This window comes from Euprymna scolopes, chromosome 5 (assembly GCF_053919585.1).
Source record: "Euprymna scolopes isolate OS-2025 chromosome 5, ASM5391958v1, whole genome shotgun sequence".
In the NCBI taxonomy this organism is placed as follows: domain Eukaryota; kingdom Metazoa; phylum Mollusca; class Cephalopoda; order Sepiida; family Sepiolidae; genus Euprymna; species Euprymna scolopes.
Genome location: NC_136486.1, coordinates 42,731,892 through 42,751,982, shown reverse-complemented (window position 1 = coordinate 42,751,982; position 20,091 = coordinate 42,731,892). Strand labels below are relative to the sequence as shown.

General features: G+C 36.9%; 1 protein-coding gene across 5 annotated transcripts in view; it reads left to right on the top strand.

The window, feature by feature from the left end:
* Positions 1-20,091, top strand: part of LOC145276796 (protein-lysine N-methyltransferase SMYD4-like) — a 70,865-nt gene that overhangs the window by 32,326 nt on the left and 18,448 nt on the right. Inside the window, exon 1 of one of the 5 annotated variants that reach the window (XM_080128110.1) lies at positions 9,157-9,309. The exons of 2 other annotated variants lie outside the window; for them this stretch is intronic. Coding sequence is in view for 1 of the 3 variants with exons in the window: in XM_080128107.1 (XP_079984233.1) it covers positions 11,293-11,403 (111 nt within the window). In the remaining 2 variants the exon portion in view is untranslated. Of the gene's footprint in view, positions 1-9,156; positions 9,310-11,277; positions 11,404-12,797; positions 13,263-20,091 lie in introns of those variants that run through there. 2 more of the 5 variants (XM_080128107.1, XM_080128108.1) reach the window with 2 other exon arrangements.

Below are 20,091 nucleotides of genomic sequence, written 5' to 3'. Positions count from 1 at the left end.
TTTTAGAATTTGTTCCTGAGTTTTTGCTATTTACTGATTCCGTTTTTTTGTTTTTCTTGTTAGGGAAAGGAATTTCGACCTATGCTCCCGTCACATAAATTCAGAAGCCGGTTGATGCCCCTTTTTCCTAGACCACTTTAAAGTAATTTTTCTCTTCTCATTACCAGTGGTCTATTGCCAGGCTTAGCTCTTGGTGATGTAGGTTTTTCTTGTTGATCCATAAACAAAATGGCAATAATTTTTTATCCCTCACCCCTCCAGTTTGTGGTTGAAAGACACTTTTGTATGTGCGATTTAAAGGGCATGATGCCAATTTGATATAATTGAGAATGTCAAATTTTCTCTTCTTGTTCGTGTGCCTCTACGTATAGACTCTCAACTTCAAATGCTCCTATTGCCAGTCTTAGCTTTGGGTTATGAATAGTGTTTAACTCTTTGATGTAGGATTTAATTGTTGATCCATAAAGAAACAATGATAATCCAGTTTGGATTTTTCTAGTGCTTGTTAGAGTTTTAGAACCGTTTTTTTTTTTTTTATCGGACCCCCCACTCCACCCCAGTTTGTATGTGTAGTAGTTGAAGAGATTTGTTACACCTTTTTTTTTTTTCAGGTATTTAATATGCGGTAAGAAAGTGAGTTTTTGGCCAAAGGTAACACTGAGGTACTTATATTGTTTAGCCATGATTACTGTGTCCTTGCAGCGGTCGATGTTTACACATCGATGTACAAAATCAAAATGCATAAACACATTTCTATGCATATCGTCTGCACATACATTATCCTAAATAAAAACAAATAAAAACCAAAACAGTTTGAAAGCCAACTTTTCTTTCAATAAAGCAGTGGAATCTAATTGACCTAAGTTTATGAACCAGTGTCGCTGGCCCTTTCCTTTGGCAATACCTTTCTCCACTAAAACGCGCACAAATGTGACCTTTTGGAACGTGTCCTTACACGTCCTTGACCCCTGATCGCGGCCCAGCCACGATCTGCACCCTGGTCGGCACAGTTATGATATGTCGACTGGGCAACCAGGTCTGCCAACCGTTAGTACGTCGCGTCACCCAGTGAGTTCTTCGTTAAGGCGTTGGGGATTCTTCTCGGATGCTCGGTCCTCAAGGCCTGTTCTCCGTGGATCGTCTAGTTATCCTGGGTGTTCGTTGACGGATACGGTGTCACAAATGGCAAATAAAGAATGTACATATATAGGGATCAACGCACATCAGCAACAAAACTCCGGAGGTTGGTTAATATAATATATATTTCGGAAATTCATAAAAGAAGTATTTACAGCATATACATATAGTTGACAATTAATTCAAGCAAGCAGTTAGTTCTACAACTGAGCTTCTGTTGTTGAAATACCTGGTCGGTATCGCGGACTTTGCGTAATTCTCATTAAGTGATCGACACCTTATAAGCGTTGAGTTATCAGGCAACAAGCGAGGGGGAGAGAGAGAGAGGTGATTCTGCCGAGACTTATCTCTCTTCTTCTGTTCTTCTGTTCTCTCTTACTCTTTTCCTTCTCTGACTTAATCTCTGATTTTTCATTTCTTTTATAATACAATTATGGAATGATGACGACACCCATGTTCGTCATCGACCAATCAAATTGCTTGATTATAATTCGACGGGGCCTTTTCTCATTGGTTGATTATACTTCGACAGGGCCCTTTTTCATTGGTCCATTTCCAAAATTGGATTGACTCCTCCCTTAATTAACGCCCAACTTACACGTTGTATTAATTAACTCCTCCCTTACTAATGGAATTTTTCATATACAGGAAAATTATTTTTCCTCTGACTTAAAGCAAATCACGCGATTTTATTTGTTTTAAAATTATCTATTGATCTCACCCCCCGCCTTGATAATTCAAAGGGATTTTAGTTTATCTTTGAATTAAGTTCTGGCTGTCGGCCATTTTATTATATCAGACATTTTGTTTACGTCAAAAGATCAAGAATGCATTTGTCGCCTTGAACTTATCGGACAACACATTTTCCCATCCGAGCAAACATATTTCATAACTTTCGTTCGACCTGATTCACCAAATGACAACTCTCGATACGTTATTTTATTGTTTTGAAATTTCGGACAATTCATTTTTTTTCCTCTTCTTTGTTCTAAACATAATGCCGAGTCACTGCGTGTGTTTCTCTTAGATCAAAAACAACCCGACCTTTCAACTTGTCAAATTCACAGGTCAACTTTGGCTCATAGTTTTGCCAATTGCGGGTGTGAAATCCCCACCCCTCCGGCTCCTGTACACTATGATTTCGGCCCTTGGAGATCAAACATATTTTATGCATTCTTTTTTCGCTTTTGAAGTCTAGAATGTAATTTATCCTCTCGCTACAAAGGCACTCTTGCCGCCGCCATTTCAACAACAGACTTAGCTCAGAATTTATTCACAAATAAAAATTAATAATAATTTTTATTACTTCAACCCGATCATCATCCGGGAACAAAAAATTACTTTTAACCAAAATAAACGTCACATCAACCCTACCGGTCTGAGGTGGCCTCTCTTTAGTGTTACACAAACACACACACACACACACACATAACTCATTGACTTATTGTCGTCTGCCAATCTATATAAATTTATTCATTGAAATATTTCCAATCTTTTCACTGAACTCATAAGATCCAATCACTGAAATTTTTATAAAAGTTGATACATGATGGAATATATTCAAAACAAAAAAAAATAAAAATCTTAATGCCACATAATCTCCTATTATATAAAGGATAGTTGTCTGTATGTAACTAAAAGTAAAAAATTACACAAGACACACCTACAAAACTGATGTATTCTTTTTCAGTGCTACCTCAAAATATAAGCACATTTTTTGTAGGATTCATTCTTTTAAGAATCACCAAAAACAGAATTAGTCAGGGAAGGGGAGGGCGTTAATATTTAGAGCCATTTTTTATGTTGTTATATAGTAAATTGTTAACAATCTTTCTCAAGTTATCAGATAAAGCAAGAGAATGGATGATAATGAGGAGAGTAAAGAGAGAGAGAGGGGGGATAATAGAGAAAGGGAAGAAAGAGATGAGAGGAGAGATGGGAGGAGAGAGGAAGAGAGAGGGTATAGAAAAGTATATGAAGAGAGAGTCAGAGAAAATATTGGCGGGGGGGGGGGAACAAAAAAAAAAGCAAATAAAAATGATTTTACCATTATTTCTGATATTTCAAAGTTTTAAAATTCCTCATTTAAATTTTATTCAAAATAAGTGTCTTCTAAAAGTATTTTACTTTTATTTTTAATTTTGTTATTAAAAGTGCAGATAAAGACTAATTGTGTTATTTTTATTGGTATAACTTTGTTAATTTTTATTGCAGAGTTTCCAATAATGCCCCTTTTCTTATCTTTTATTTCAATAAATCGCTTCACAATAGAAATACTGGAGAACAATAAAAGTGAAGGAACTGATTTGCCTCGTCACCACTTCCGGTAGTAACCATGCTGGAAATTAGGAAGTACGTTAACTGTATAACTACATAAATTTGTTACTTCACACAGCTTCTTTAGAAGAGTTAAATTTTTGATTGGGGTAGGTTGATATTTTTATATTATGAAAGTTGGTCATTTCCAAGTGGGAGATGACATGTTTCTTCTTTTCTACTTCTATTAATAATCTCCTGCATTGGATGTTCTTCACTATTTTAGTGGAAATCTTTAAGGATGTTACTTTGTGTATAAGAAAAAGGGGATAAATTTGGTCTCTTCCACAGATTCTAGGATTATGAATTTGGGAAAGTTTTCCATAGTTTTATGATCTTCTTCAAAGTCAAAATTCACATATTTTTTTTTTTTTTTTTACACAGGCAACACCACATTATCAAGGCCAAGAAGCCACTCGAGGATAAGGGTTAAAGAGTGTACAGTAGAAATTGGACAATATAGTAATCATTAGTAATGGAAATTCTGTAAATTTTTTTAACTTATATGGAACGGCGCATCAAGAACTTGTTTACGTTAGACTTGAACACAACCATATTGTAGTCAGCCGGAAAGCAGGAAAACGGAAGACAATTCCACAGGCGTGCAGTTCTAAGAAAGAAGCTTTGTTCATGGAATCTACGTTTAGGTTTAGGCACAGATAAAGAGTGGGGGGAATTATTGATAGTGTTTTCAGCTAGACGAGTGTTTCTTGTGAAAGTTTGGCGAGGGTGGACCATAGACTGAAGCTCAGTCAAACACTTTTCATGAAAAAAAATACATCAAAGACAAACTCGCAACATCTCTTCTGTGAGATAGAGGTTGCAGGGAAGAGAAAAGGACATCTCCTACGAGGCTACAAAGTCTATTTTGAACTCTATCAAGGCAGGACAAGTCCTTTCTAGCAGCTCCTGCCCAGATGTGGCAACAGTATTCCATACTTGGACGTACCTGGCTCTTATATAGATAGAGAATTACATTAGCAGTGAGATATCTACTGGATCGATAGAAAGATCCCACCATTTTTCCAGCGGCCTTGACAACAGATTTGATGTACGTATTCCATTTAAGATCAGGAGTAACGTTCAAGCCCAGAAGCTTGTCAAAACTTGAGGCCTCCTAAAGACGAGAGCCATTCATTTCAATTGATGCCAGATGTGGATCAGAATGTTGATGATGTAAAGAGAGAAGCTTGGTTTTAGATGCATTAAAAGTAACCAGCCACTCCTTTCCCCATTGTACCACTTGGTTGTTTACTGTCTTAGATGTGCTACCATAAATGGTAGTGTCATCAGCATAAATGTCTACAAATGATGTAAGGATGTGATTTGGAAGATCATTAATGTAGATCAGGAAAAGAGTTGGGCCCAGGATGAATCCCTGAGGGACTCCAGCATTAATACTGTGAGCTTCTGATTTTTGCACCTCAACTACTACTTTTATGAACCTATCAGAAAGAAATGATTTAATAATTGAGAAGACATTTCCAGCTATACCATAGCTAGAGATCTTGTGAAGTAAACCTTTATGCCATACTCTATCAAAGGCCTTAAATATGTCAAGAGCAATTGCCCTAGAAAGGTTGCCTCCGTCGAGAGATTTGCTAATCCTATGAGATATAACTGTAAGCACATCTGCTGTAGATCTAGCAGAACGGAAATCATATTGAGTGTCACTAAGAAGGTTATTTTTGTTGAGATGGTTGATTAGTTCTGTATTTAACACAGATTCCAGCAACTTACTCATGACGCACAGGAGACTTATTGGCCTGTACCGAGAGGGGGATGAGCGATCACCTGAATTCTTAAATACAGGGCATACTGATGAAATTTTCCAGGGAGATGGGAAACTATTCTCCTTAAGACAACGTTTAAACAGTTTTGTAAGTATGGGCACTAGTTCAGGTTGAAGTTTTTTGAGTGCTATAATTGGAATACCGTCAGGGCCAGTAGCTTTAATGGAATCAAGGTTTTTGATTAGCTTGGCAACATCACGTACAGATATACATATATCACATAGCGTGTTTTCTGATACAGGAGGAAATATTGGGGGTTGGCGGCCTTGGTCGCAAAGAGAAGAATTAGCTGCAAAGTTCTTGACAAAGAGTTTGGCTTTGTCTGATGCTGACGAGATTACCTCAGGTTCATTGATAATAGTTGGGATGGAGCACACGCTTCTGTTCAGGATTCTGTTTGCTATTTGCCAAAACTGGTGGGAACCAAGCCGTTGCTCAACTACTTTGGACTTGATGGACTGAGCATACAACTCTCTTGCATTCTTTATTACTTTCTTACAATGGTTGCTAGCAGTCCTGAAAGCGGTTTTAGTTTCCATACATCTATTACGTTGGAAGCAGTGGAAAAAGTGATTTCTGTGTGCAATGGCAGCAGCACATTCTGGAGAGAACCATGGCTGGCTGTTATGTTTTTGCTGGAACTTTTTTGAGGGTATGAAACGGTCTATCCCTACAATTAACCATTCCGTCAGGTCTGATACTATAGAGGACACATTCTTTTTAAACATGGAACGCAGAGGTAGATCCGATATAAATGTATGGAAGCTATCCCAGTCAACCTTAGTGTATTGATATACTGTACGATGGAGAGGTACGTCTGGGGACTTACCACATTTCATTTTTATCTTAATTGATACAACAGAGTGGTCGGAAGATCCAAGAGGAGACAGAACAGAAACTGAACATAGTTCAGGGCAAGTTGTGAGAAAAAGGTTTAGTAGACTCGCATACTGGCCGTCATTGTCGGGCACACGGGTTGGTTCGTGAACAATCTGAGTGAGGTCATAAGCAATCTAGAAATCATGACAGAACTCCCCTCATCATCGGTCTTGTTTGAGTGGGTCAACTATTCGACGTTGTGAACATTGAAGTCTTCACATACGTGAATGTTAGCTGAAGGATAAGCAGATAGGACTTGGTCAATTTTCTCAGATATGCTTTTGAAGATAGTAACTCTGCTGTTGTGGGGGCGATAGATAGTAAATATAAATGCAGTACTGTGAGCTAATGCAACCCAGAAGCACATATAGGGTAAGTTAGGATCTTCTCTGGAGATGTCCCTACCACATGGAAAGCTATCTTTTATATAGGCACATATTCCATGCCCATGGCGATCTTAGGGGTCAGATTTAGAAGTTAAGTTAGAGTATCCTTTAATTGCAAACTCTTCTAGGGAAATAGCCTGTTCAATGTCAGTTTTGCTTAAAAATAAAAGGTCTGGTTTAGTCTCCTGTAATTGGGTTTCAACCTCTGGAAGGTTAGAACGTAGACCCCTGATGTTGGAGAAGGAGACATGGTAGTTGGAAAACCGGGTTTAATTGTGTATTTTTTCTTGAAACTTGTCATGATGGAATTTTGGAATTTGTGGACTAGGTCGTCAGATTTGCTTAGAGCAGGAGAGAGAGGGGAAACTAAGAGAGAAAAAGAAACAAAGAACTTTTTTTTTTTTGTAGAACATGATAAGGTAAAGCCGTAACAATTACTCACTAATATGGCATCGAGAGGCTCCACCAGAAGCTACTGCATGGTCCAGAATCCATTCACCAAATGGCAATACAGCAGCCCTAGTACTTTGCACCTGCTGATAGGACAGCCTCCTTAGTGGTTCTTGTATTCTAGTCTGCCAACATTTCCAGTTTCCATTTTCTTTTAAAACGTTTCTCCATCACTGAAATATCTTGATGGAATGTCTTGCCATGTTCATCACTCATATCACCAAGATTCTCAGCAAAATTCTTGAAAGTGACGATTTTTCCAAAAAAACTTTACCTAATTTGACAAAAAAAGGCCAGAAATTAATTTTTCATCCCATTGTGCATATAAAAATGGTCACAGATGTTCTGTACTTCTGGGAGTGTTACACAGTGTAATCTATAAAAGTGTGTGTGTGTGTGTGTGTGTGTGTGTGTGTGTGTGTGTGTGTGTGTGTGTGTGTGTGTGTGTGTGTTCAGAGAGAGAAATGGGCTGTGCGGAAAAGCAAAGAGGGATTGAGTTGGAAGAAGAAACCAAGGGAGAGAGAGGTAGAAGTTTTGAGAGCAATATGTGACATTTTTATCCCGGGTAACACCAGGTAACCTTATTAGTAATTTATTTTTAGTCTGCCAAACTCAAATTTGAAATAACTTTTAATCAGTGAGTCACCCTCAAGTTTTAAATAGTATTCAACAGTCTGTAATGCTAAAGATTTGAATAGCTTTTTATTAGTTTGCAAGGTTTAAGTTTAGAATAACATTTTATCAGTGCGTCACGCTCAAGTTTGAAATAGTATTTTGTAAGTCTGCCGAGCTGAAATTAGACACAGCATTTTATGAGTGTATTCTACTGAAATTTAAAATCACATTTTGCCCATGTCTCATAATCAATTTTGAAATAGTATTTTAACAGTGTATCATGTTCAAGTTTGAAATAGCATTTTATCAGTGTCCTATGCTCAAGTTTTAAATAACATTTTATCACTTTGTTATGCTCAAGTTTAAAAGAGAATTAGTACATCTGTACTGCTCAAGGTTGAAATAGTATACATCAGTTTGGAATGTTTAAGATTTAAAGAGCTTTTTATCAATTTTTCAGGCTCAGGTTTAAAATATCATTTTATCACTTTGTTATGCTCAAGTTTGAAAGAGAATTCGTCAGTCTTTCCTGCTCAAGGTTGAAATAGCATTTTTTTTTTTTTAGTGTGTCACATTTAAGTTCAAAATAACATTTTTTTAGTGCGTCAGGCTTAAGTCTAAAATAGCATTTTACTTGATATGTCATGCTTCAACTTGAAATAGCATTTTATCAAGTCTGTAATGTGTAATTCTAAATAGCATTTTATCCCTGTGTCACGCTCACATTTGAAATATAATTTTGTTGAAACTGTCACATTAAAGCTTGAAATAGTATTTGTATTATTATACTGATCCACTATTCATTTTCCTGTATGATGCAAGGGTTGTGCAATTACTAACTGAGAAGTAGAAATCCAGGATGACGGAATAAGCAGAGAAAGACTGGCGTAATTTTAGAAATTTACTTCACTTTGATCAGTTGCACAACTAAAGCTTGAGAGTCTAGTCTACATTACTTTTTTGTCAGTCTGTCAAGCAAAGTTTAGAAAGGTATTTTGTCAATTGACCATGCTCTTCCAAGAATATTAGTGAAAGTGATGCAGAACTCGAACCTAGAACGCCGAGCCCGCAGTCTGTACCTGTAACTAGCATACTACACCACTCCCCTACCAATTACCAAATAATAGGGAGCAAAAAGTACAGTTGTATACTGTCTTAGTTAAAACCTTTATTCTCATGGTTTAAGAATGAGAGAGATTGAGTGAGAAAGAGAGAGAGAGAGAGAAAGTGTGTGTGTGTGTGTGAGAGAGAGAGAGAGAGAGAGAGAGAGAGAGAGAGAGAGAGAGAGAGGTAGTAATTTGTAGTTTTCGCGTAGGTATTTCTATGGGGGTGGTGGTGTGGTAGTGAACTAATTGTAGGGTTCTCTTTTGAGACTTTCGTCTGAAGTCAAGGTAAAGAAAGGTATATTCGTAAGAAATGTTCTAGCAACTACGAAACGAATTGAAAGAATATTCTAGCAGGAGTAGCATTTAACAAATACATATATATAAAAAAAAATACGTGAACTTAAAACTCTTAAGAGAAATTATCTCCCGGCAGTCTTTTGGTTAAACGCGGACAGAAAAGAAAGTTTTTTTTTCTTTCTTTCTTTTTTAACAGTTACAGTTGGGACCATTTTTGCAGGCGATATTATTATTTTTTATCTATGCAATTATACATTTTAAGAATTCTTTGCGATTAGAAGAACTGTCTACGTGCGACTTGCAGCTGATTTCTTCGATTGGTAGAAAAAAGTGAGTTTGTGTGTTTTTTTGTTTTTTTTGTCTAAAAAAAAAAGGTCTTGTAGGGGTAAGTAGAGGTAATCAAAGTTTTTTGTGTCATTGTGTCATTCGTCACGCCCTTTCCTTTTTTTTTAAATTTTTTGGTCCAAGTCCAGATTTCAAGTTACTTAAAAATACAGAAAAAATGTTATGGTAAAGGTGTATGTATCCGTCACGGAATGAAAATGTCATATTGCAAAAGTCACGTAAATTGATCAAGTAGTATACAGAGAAAATATTTTTTTAAATGATTTTGAGCGATTTTAGTAGTAAATCGTAGCCATTACAAGATTGATTTTGATCTCGGTTGTTCGAATTGAGTTGTCTCCCTTTATTTATTAAACATGGCGGATAAAGATACAGCGTCATAAAATTGGATGTTCTTTATTAAAAAAAAACAACAAAAAAAACTATTTGATCAAGTTACGTGATTTTTGGACGAGTACATACATCATAAAGATTTTTCCTTTTTTTTTTTTTAATTAGGTTGAACTCTGGACTTGCACTCTTTCGTTAAAAAATTGCATCAAAGGACTTTAAGTAACACACCTCTCTTAGAGGAGAGGCAGGGGCACATAATATTTCTATTTCATACACCAGCACTCCAGCAGTACCATACGAAAACGAAATACACACACACACACACACACACACACACACACACACACACACACACACACACACACAAGTTTTTTGGGTTTTTTTTGTTTTGTTTTTTTCCACTATTAACTTTTACTTATCGATCTCATCACAAATTTTCCATAAAATCGTAAATATTGGCACTTTTTCGGAACAGATAATAAAATCGAAATATTGAATTTCAATTGAGCAAAACTTTTTACGCCAAAAGAGAATTCCATCAATAATCTATGACGGGAAAAATAGTGTTGTGACGATTAATCGGAATTGAAAAAATTGTGATTTTACGTTTTTCAATTTTTGAAATGACGATTGGCTATTCGTATTGTTTGGAATCATCGGACTACTGTTGTCATCTTAAATGTGATTTTCACAACGTTTCGGTTAATATAACCTCCGACCTTCTTCAAGTGTCTTGTCGAACTCCGGAATTTGGACGGAATTTCGAGTAGAAATTCTTTCATTTACTACACAGTTCCCCTTGGTGTACCGTCAGCCATGACTGGATAGAGGTCCTAATTGTATTTTTTTTTTTTCGGTCGCCCACACTGAGGACTGAACTATCAACTTTCAGGAGAATCACTTTTTACTGTACATTTTTCCAAGTAATCTAACCTCCACTACTGCGACTGCGCCACGGACCCTTGCAGAAATTTTAGTGCGAATTTTAGGAGCCTTAAACCTATTTTTATTTCTAGTTGTTAATACAACTATTTATTACTATATATATATATATATATATATATATATATATATATATATATATATATATATATATATGTTTTTATTTATTTATTACTCGTATATATTATCTATTGTTTATAATTAACTAGCCTGGGTGCGTTACTGCGTTGCCCGAGTGTTTGGAGGTGAGTGTTGAGGGTTGAGCGGAAAAAAAAAATGTGGTAGGCAAGCAGGCTCGAACTCGTACCACGAAGGAGGAAAAGAACGTGAAAAAAATCGTGACGTCTTTACCGTTGCGTCCATCACCAAACCGGAAGTGGTGAAGGTTTAAATTAAGGCTAGTCAATCGAAAAGAGGGGATGACTTTTAAAAATATCGACGAAAAAAAGCGACCCCTCCTTTTTGAAAAGTGCCCAGTTGAGGGTGAAGGATTAAGGAATTAATGTTTTTTTCGATATTTGTCATCCGAAGGGTCATGCTTCAAAATGTTTTTGTAAACTCGTGAAAAATTTTTTTTAGATCAATTAAAAAGCATAAAAAAACAACGTAAAAAAAAAATGAGCCATTTTTTTAAAACTTAATTATTTCAAATGTCCGCTAAAAAGATTCCTCCGCGATATAAGTCACTTCACTATGCGCGTGTGCACGCGAACGTATAGAAAACACGACGGGTTTGATTATCAGATTCATTGTCAGCGACCTCGAATACCATTAAAAAAAAACAAATTAGAGTGGTCTGGTCAGGTCAGTGTTTCGTTTCTGTTGTAGCGTAAGGTAACATTTACAAAAAAGTGTATCAAATATAATTTTAATGTATTAATATAATTTCTTTTCAATGAGTGAACTGAAAATATACAATAAATGTTTCGATTTTTGCGTTATTTATTTTGTTATATATTTTTGCGTTATCGTAAAAATTTGTTTACGGTCAGTTCTCTTTCGAAGAACAGGAGTTGATAACTCGTCTCTTTTGCTAATATGTAACTGACATGCAGAAGTGCCGTAATTTTTACGAAAAATTGGGAGAAATTGCACTTTTCTTAGATGTAAACACCTTGAAGATTGCGAATACAGGGGCATACGTTTCTCTTCTTGCCACTTTAATGGCCGACGTACTTTTTTTAGACCATAGCCACAGACATTTTTTTAAAACAAAAAACACGATAGTCGTTGTTTTACTTTCGTAATTTTTTGACATATTACTATTTTCGACATGAAAATTAAGTACTGTTGTTTCTGCTTAAAACCACATATTTAAAATCTCGATCTCAGATCTGTCGACTTTACAAGCGCCTAATATTTTGTTCGTTTGCTTATTTGAAAAAAAAAGATTTTTTTTAATCGTTTCTTGTGCTGATGACAACTCCGAGCAAAACTTTAATAAATATCGAGTGACGGAACTTGAAGATAACCAAACAAATATTTAAGTCACGTAGAGACGAGAAACAGATACACGAAAACTATTAAGAGGATTTTTATTTCGAACTTTCGTAGTCTTCTCAAATAAAAAAAAAAAAAAAACGGTTGTTAACTATTTTTATTTTTTTTTATTTTAAGAAACATTTATTTTAGGTTTCATTAGTGTTTCTTTATTTTTCAACGTTAAGAAAAAAAAAATAAAATAAATAAGGCAAAAGACATGTAACTGGATCCGTCGCGTACAAAGGGTTTTTTTATGCTTCTTATTTTGGCAATAAGATAGAAGAAATCTAAGCGGTGTTAGTGGAGGAGGAGGGGTCGTATCAATATTTGACTTGTTGATATAAAACTGCATGTGTTGCTACAGACTTTGCTTTACTTTTGCTCATAAAACAAAACCTGTCTTGTATCAGATCGGAGTATGGTCCTGCTCTGTCCCAAGAGATAACCAGCCCATGCGTTACCTCCTCCTCCGAAAAAAAAAGGGGATTTGTTTATTGTCGATCGCCAGAGGCGACCCGCCGGGAAATATTGCCTGCGTTAATTACGGTAGATTTTTGCACCCTTTCTCTGTGACCTTCGTTATATATATATCAATTAATATTTATTATTAAAGGGTCTCTTGGAGGCCTGGGCCGTGCAATGTGCATTCACTCCCTTTTAGGAGGGCTGCTCCCCCCCCCTCATCTCTTAGTGGTCCGTGTCATACGTTTATGTTTACTCTTGGTGAAAAACATGGGAACTGCTACTGCTCTACATTTACCTGGCACGCGTCCTAGAGCGTATGTTAGTATGTAGTCGGGTTCTGTTGAGTGTCAGGAAGTAGAGAGAGAGGGTATCATCCCAGGTATTATCTCTCCCTTCAAGAGAACCGATTGCTAATCGCCTAAAAGGGCATTCATTGGTTATTGCAGAAATTAACTCCTCCTCCCTTTAGCAGGGGCTGGATTCCCCATTATAAACAGATCTCACGTCAGTCCACACACAGGCTTTGTGGGGAAGAAAAGTACATTTGCGTTTGCACATCTTGAATTAAAAGCAAGCACGTGTTCGCTGTGCATTAATCTTAAGTATGTCGGGCGTGTAAGTTATTTCTGCTTTGACTTTTCGACGGTTTCGGGTCTGTTCCACCGATTTTTACCATTTAAACGAGAAGATTTCAACTTCATGTATAAATAATAAAGGTAAGAAAAACGTGTACAGATGACACCCATCCCTTCACTATTTTTTTTAAGTGTTTAGTTATTATCACCTTCATAAGAAAGACCATTGCATTAGTTATTCATTTAATGGTATTTATATACTAACATTCTATACTTTTTATAATCAGTTACCATAAAGGATAAAATAAGATACATACGCACAGTCACACACAATGGTTATATTTACGATTACTGCTTCAACAAAACTTCCGGTTGCTTCTTCGGTCTTAATCGATTTTTTTGCGGTATCTTGTTTATTAAATTGTAATGCGAAATTACAGAATAGGTGAAGGAAGGAAGTGCCCCATCATCTCCACCCCCATGTTAAGAGGGTTTTTTGTAAATAATACGTTATTTAGAGAGAGCATTCTTAACATGAGGCAATCCGGAAGTGAAATGAAAACGGTAATCGTAAAAATAGCATTTTTTAATAATAAAAAAAAAAAAAAAAATCAGGAATTATCAACTTTTTGGTATTATTATACAAACACCGTGACAGCGTTAGGGTTAGGGTTAGGATTAGGGTTAGGGTTAATTCGCTGTCACGGTGTTTGTATAGTTTTACCAACTTTTTTAGTTATAAAAAATCTAATGACAGCAGAAATTATTTTAACGGAAATACAGTTGAAAAAATTAGCCCAAAACAACGGTGCCAGGAGGCATCTTGTTTATTAACGCAAACGGAACTAAATATATTTTCGCTTAAACATTCGTTTTTTTTTTCTTTCTTTCTCACGCAAATAGATTTGTTTTTCTTTTAGTATTTTTTTTTTTTTTTTTACATGAGGTCCCCCTCCACAATTTTCTTTAAAATGACAACCGTATATCAGTTTTCGACTATGCTGAATACGAAAATTCCATTTAAATTTTACAGAGACAAGTAGTTATCGAGGTTTGTCGGCCATGTTTTTACGCGCGATAAACACGTCTACTTCTCTAATAACTTGTACCTATTTACTATGCCTCCCCACGGGACAGAGTTAGACACCAGGGTCGTTTTTTTAACGTGGAGAAAAGGTACAAAAATAAAACCAACCTCTTATACCTGAAGGGAGAGATAATGCATAGAAGGATGCATCTGTACCTCATCCCCACAAAAGGGAGCTTATTGCTGTCGAGTCAGCTCCTGCTTTGTCGGGATGATTGCCGGATCTCTGACAGCTGCCTATTCCTGCGACTCTGGTCAGCACGTAATCTAAGCACCCCGAACACGTAATTAACAATAAGTTGTTGAGGTGTAAGTTGACGGATGGGGTCCCAAATTCTAGTCTCGTTTTTAGTTTCAGAGAAGTTAGGTCACGTGGTACTAGCTAACCAGTGTGACATCAATTAACATAGCCTCCTCTTTTTTTTTTTTTTTTATCTATGCGGTCTTTCTATTGTAACAGAGCGCGTATAGGCGCATGTGAAAATATCAGAAGCAGCAAAGGATAACTGGCTAATGAAAATAATAGCAGCAGCAGCCGTTAAAGCACGTATGCAAATTAGCATGTGTGTGTGTGCAACCTTGCGTCACAAGAAAAGGAGAGAAAAATACACCAGGTGCTCGAAAAAGAAACAAAGTACAAGCTGGGCAAGATTGACGTGTGAAAAATCGAAAGCGAGAAAATGCTGGCACGAGGAGATAGACTTTAAAAAGCGCGCGCGTGTGTGTGAAAAGACTTAGGAAATATAATTAAATGAGTTATTTTGGATGAACCACGAATAAAGCCATTTCAATTGCACTATAAAAAAATGTGTCGAGTTGGATTTTTATTTCTTTCCTATTTTTTTGTTTGTTCTTGTGGCAATACCCCCCCTCATCCCACCCTTAAAAGTCTAACAGGTAAAGGTAAATATGCACTTCGGGTGCGTAAATTATTTGACCTATATAAAATAAATTATTTAAAAATTTTTTTTTAGACTCAATGAACAACAGTAAAAAGTTACATGTAATGATGACCATTTTCTTTTTTTTTTTTTTTCAAATTAAAAAACCACATGACCGCCATTCCATGTAATCTTTTTGCTGTTATCCATTGAGTCTAATAAGGAATGTCAGCATAAAGAATAAATTGTAAGATGGTGAACATCATGAAACTTGGAATATTAACTTTTGTCTTTTATCTTATATATATATGAGAGAGAGAGAGAGAAAGGATATATTTTCGTGTTGCTTTCAAGGTTCTCTCTATTGACCAGTTGTAGTTCTCAAAGGAGCTGAAGTAGTTCTTAAGTACACAGATGAAATAATGTGCCCTGCAAGCTGATTGCAGGAACATTTCTCGAATTGACTGGACTACTTCATAATCATTGGAGTTCTCAAAAGTGGCATAGGAACTTTTGGCATCAGGCTGGACTTCTCCATCTTCATCAGAGCTTTCAGAAGGGGTGCTGGAACTATCGGCATCAGCGTTGAGGTTCACAGTTTTACCAGCACGGCCCCGAGAAATAGGTCGGATCCACAGGTCATCGTTGGATGATTCACCATCACTGCTACTTGCCAACTGGTTCGTATTTAGGGTGGGCCGAACATCCCTCACATGGCGTGGGGTACCATCGACTAGCACAGCCTGCTCACTGATGATGTCTGTGATTCATCCTCTTTGAAAGCTGGTTGTGTATTGGCTATTGGGAGGCTTCACCCAGACGGTGCCCCCTAAGTCATGCCCCTCGAATTCCCTGCCAATCAGACAGACAGACGTCAATGTCCTTGATGCGCACTCGATTGCATTGGCAGGTGCGCTTGCACCAGTCACGGCATCCTTTAGTGTTGCATTATATCTATAGACCGCCTCTGCGATCGTGCATTGTTTTCTTGCCACAATCCTCTTCACGCTTTGGTGGCACCGCTCTGCTATGCCGTTGCCACTCGGCACATATGCACATTGGTGTCTGAGCCAGATCTATACGCTTCAGATACTTCAGTGTCGTAGGTGGATGCCTTAACCACCGTGGAATTAAGGAAATTAAGTATCAAGTTGATTTTTTTTTTCCCTCCTCAATCAGATCAAGCTGGATCTCTTCTCTGCTGCCTCACTCATTGCTTTCAGTGGTCTGCAAAAAATCCATAAAGCTTACATAACCTGTTCATAAGCAGTTCAGGTGAGGTATGAAAGAAGATTAAGCAATAGTGCTCTAATCACTTGTGTAGCACTATGTGAGTTTGAACATGCCTGTATTATCTGAGTGAACATCTATAATATAAAAGCAAAAGTGTGTGTGTGTGTGTGCATTTTTTTTGTATGCTCGCCGTATGTCTGGGTTTGACCTTTACTCGTGATCTGAAATGGAACACATACATCAAGTCTGTTGCCAAGGTCCCTGTAAAAATGGTGGGATCCTTCTACCACTCCAGAAGGTAGTTCACTGCTGATGCAATTCTCTATCTATATAAAAGCCAAGTGCGTCCAAGGATGGAGTACTGCTGCCACATCTGGGCAGGAGATGCTAAAAACAGTCTATCCTGCTTTGACAGAGTACAAAATGGACTTTGTGTCTTAGTGGGGGATGCCTTTTTCTCTTCCCTGCAACCTCTCTCCCACAGAAGAGACGTTGTGAGCCTGTCTTTATTTTATCATTATTTTCATAGCAAGTGCTCGTCTAAGCTCCAATCTCTGGTCCCCCCTCGCCAATCTTTCACGAAAAAAAACACCCGTCTACCTGAAACCACTGTCAATAATTTTCCCCACTCGTTATCTGTGCCTAAATCAAAACACAGATTCCATGAACAAAGCTTCTTTCTTAGAAGTGCACGCCTGTGGAACTCTGTTCCGTTTGCCTGTTTCCCACCTGACTACAACTTGGAAGTCTTCAAGTTCAACATAAACGAATTCCTGATAAATCGCCTTCTTAAGTAAGACACTTTATCAAATCTCCATTACTAATGATTGACGCGATATTATCCCATTGATTACTGTACATGCAATAACCTTTATCCCAGAGTTGCTCCCTGGCCTTGATAAGTGGTGACTACCATGTTTAAAAAAAAAAAAAAGAAGGCTTTTTTAGGGGGGGGGTGCTCGGGGGGGGGGGGGGGTTACTGTTTCTTAAAATATTTTATATACTCCTTAGATTATAATATGTCCGATTTACGAAAGGAGGTTGTCTGTATATTTTATTTCAGTGACTTTTATGTTACAAAATTTGTACTGTGATGTTTGACCTAGGAAACCACACGTTGACGTTCGTTTAGCCACCTGCTTTTTTAAATGTTTAATTTCAATCATTATCACTTCTCTGCCCTCGTATCATCATGGTAAGTTATCAGGCTATTCACTTCAAGGCTTTGGGTTCAAGCCTACCTCCCTACAAAACTTTCTTTTTTCTTTTACACAGACAAACACCCAGGCAACGCTGGGCACCCCCACTAGTCTAATATATAAATATCACCTATCTGTTTAAATATATGTATGCATGTATATTTGTATGTCTGCCTAAAACTTTTGACAGAGGCGACACAAGATCAGTATTGTTTTAAAGCTCTACTCTTTAGACGACAAATATCGAAAAATTGACTAAAAACATTAAGTCTTCCACTCTAAACTGGGCACTTTTCTATAGGGAGGGGTCGCTTTTTTCACCAATATTTTCGAAAGTCATCCCCTCTTTTCGATTGATTTAATTTAAATATTCGTCACTTCCGATTTGGCAATGGGCACAACAGCAAAGACATCACTTTTTTTTTTTTTCACATTCTTTTCCTCCTTCGCGGTACAGGTTCGAGGCTGCCTGCCTACCTACTACCTTTTTTTTTTTTTTTTTTGTTCAACACCTCCAAACACCCTGGCAACACCGGGCACCCAGGCTAGTCATACATATAAAAGGCAAAATGTGTGTGTGTGTTTGTATATCTTGCAAAAACTTCCGAATGTGACAAAATCAGTGACGTTTAAAAGCTCAGTCTCTCGGACGACAAATATTGAAAAATTGACTCAGAACATTAATTCCTTCACCCTCAACAGGGCAGTTTTCTACAAGGAGGGGGTCGTTTTTTTTTGGGGGGGGTTTGTCACCATTATTGCAAGTCATCGTCTCCTTTCGATTGACTACCCTTAATTTCAACCCTCGCGACTTCCGGTAAGATGTTAGTTTTTTTTTTCACCTTCATTTCCTCCTTTGCGTTACAGGTTTGAGCTTCTTTTTTTTAACACCTCTCTCCACCCTTACTGCACCACCTCTCCACACCAAGCAACAAGTGATTACACAACAAAAAAATATAGATCTTACTCGTGAACAAGACTATGTCCTTTCATTTAAGAAATCAAGAGAAATAACTTTAAATATTTTAAAAGATTTCTTGGTCGCCTGTGTATCACCATGTGAGCTTGAACATGTCTGTATTATCCAACTGAATAATATGTACGACTTTATGGAAAATTGGGAGAAATAGCATTTTCCCTAGGTGTGAACACCTTGAAGATTGTGAATACAGCGAACATACATTGATTATATTACGAAAGAAAAATAGTTTTGTCCATGAGTCAGATCTATGTTCCTTCATTTACGAAATCAGTAGGAATAACTCTAAATATTTAAAAAGATTTCTTGGTCCTTGTCCAGAATTCCACCTATATTCAAAAAGTAAGAAAAATTTGTATGATGCATATGTACTTGTGACGGAAAGAAAATATTGTATTCCAAAAATTCACGATAATTGAGCAAATAGTTGATTTTTATAAAGAAAATCATTTTTAAGCAAATTTAAGTTTTTGTCAATACCTCCCTCCTCTCCCATGTTAAGAATGGCTTTCTAAAAATCTAAAAAATTTGAATTATTTGGAGTTATCTCCCTTCTTCTTCACTGTTTTTAAGATGGCATTGCGAGATGATCTCTTGTAGTTTCGTCATAAAATTTTCTTATTTAAAAATAAAACTACTTGATCAATTTACGTGATCTTTTTGCGTACAATATTTTCATTTCATTACAGAATTTTTCTTTATTTTTAACTAGCAGTTCAGCCCAGCTTTGCTCAGACCCTATGTACTGTTTATAACTTTATGTGCATATGTATATATATATATAAAAAAGTTTGACTCATGTCCAGGTAACCTACATCTAAAATTTCAAGTGTTTAAACCCAAAATTGGCGGAGGAGTTTGGTAAAGTCTGTAAAGGTCAACTCTTTCAACTTTAACCTCTTGGCAGCCAAATTTCTAGTCAAAAACAGATTAAAAAGCTTGCCCTATGTCTGAATACACTTTATGTAAAATTTCAAATGTTTAGATCAAAAATTGGCTGAGAGGTTAAATTTTTTTAAATTTTGACCCCAATTTCGACCCCTTAACGTTTATTGTTTTGAACTCAAATCAAGTTAAAAAGTTTGATCCATGTCCAAGGAACCTACATCTAAAATTTCAAGTGTTTAGACCGAAAATTGGCAGAGGAGTTTGGTAGAGTTTTCAAAGGTCAAATCGTTGTACTTTGATCCCTTGACAGCCAAATTTCTGTCCGAAAACTGATTAAAAAGATTTTCCCAAATCTCAATACTCTTACGTCAAATCTTGAGTCTGTAGACTGAAAATTGACAGTTATTTAGTAGGGAAATGTACACACACACACACACATTTTCACTTTTATAGATATACTAGCATTTCAGTCCGGCGTTGCCTGGCAAAAAAAAAAAAAAGTGGTAGTAGGAAGGCAGGCTCGAACCCGTACCGCGAAGGAGGAAAAGAATGGGAAAAAAACCTGACGCCTTTGCGGATACGACCACCGCCAAACCTGAAGTGACATAGGTTTAAATTAAGGCTAGACAATCTAAAGGAGGGGGATAACTTTAAAAAATATCGGCGACCTCCCCCCCTGTAGAAAAGTGTCTAGTTGAAGGTG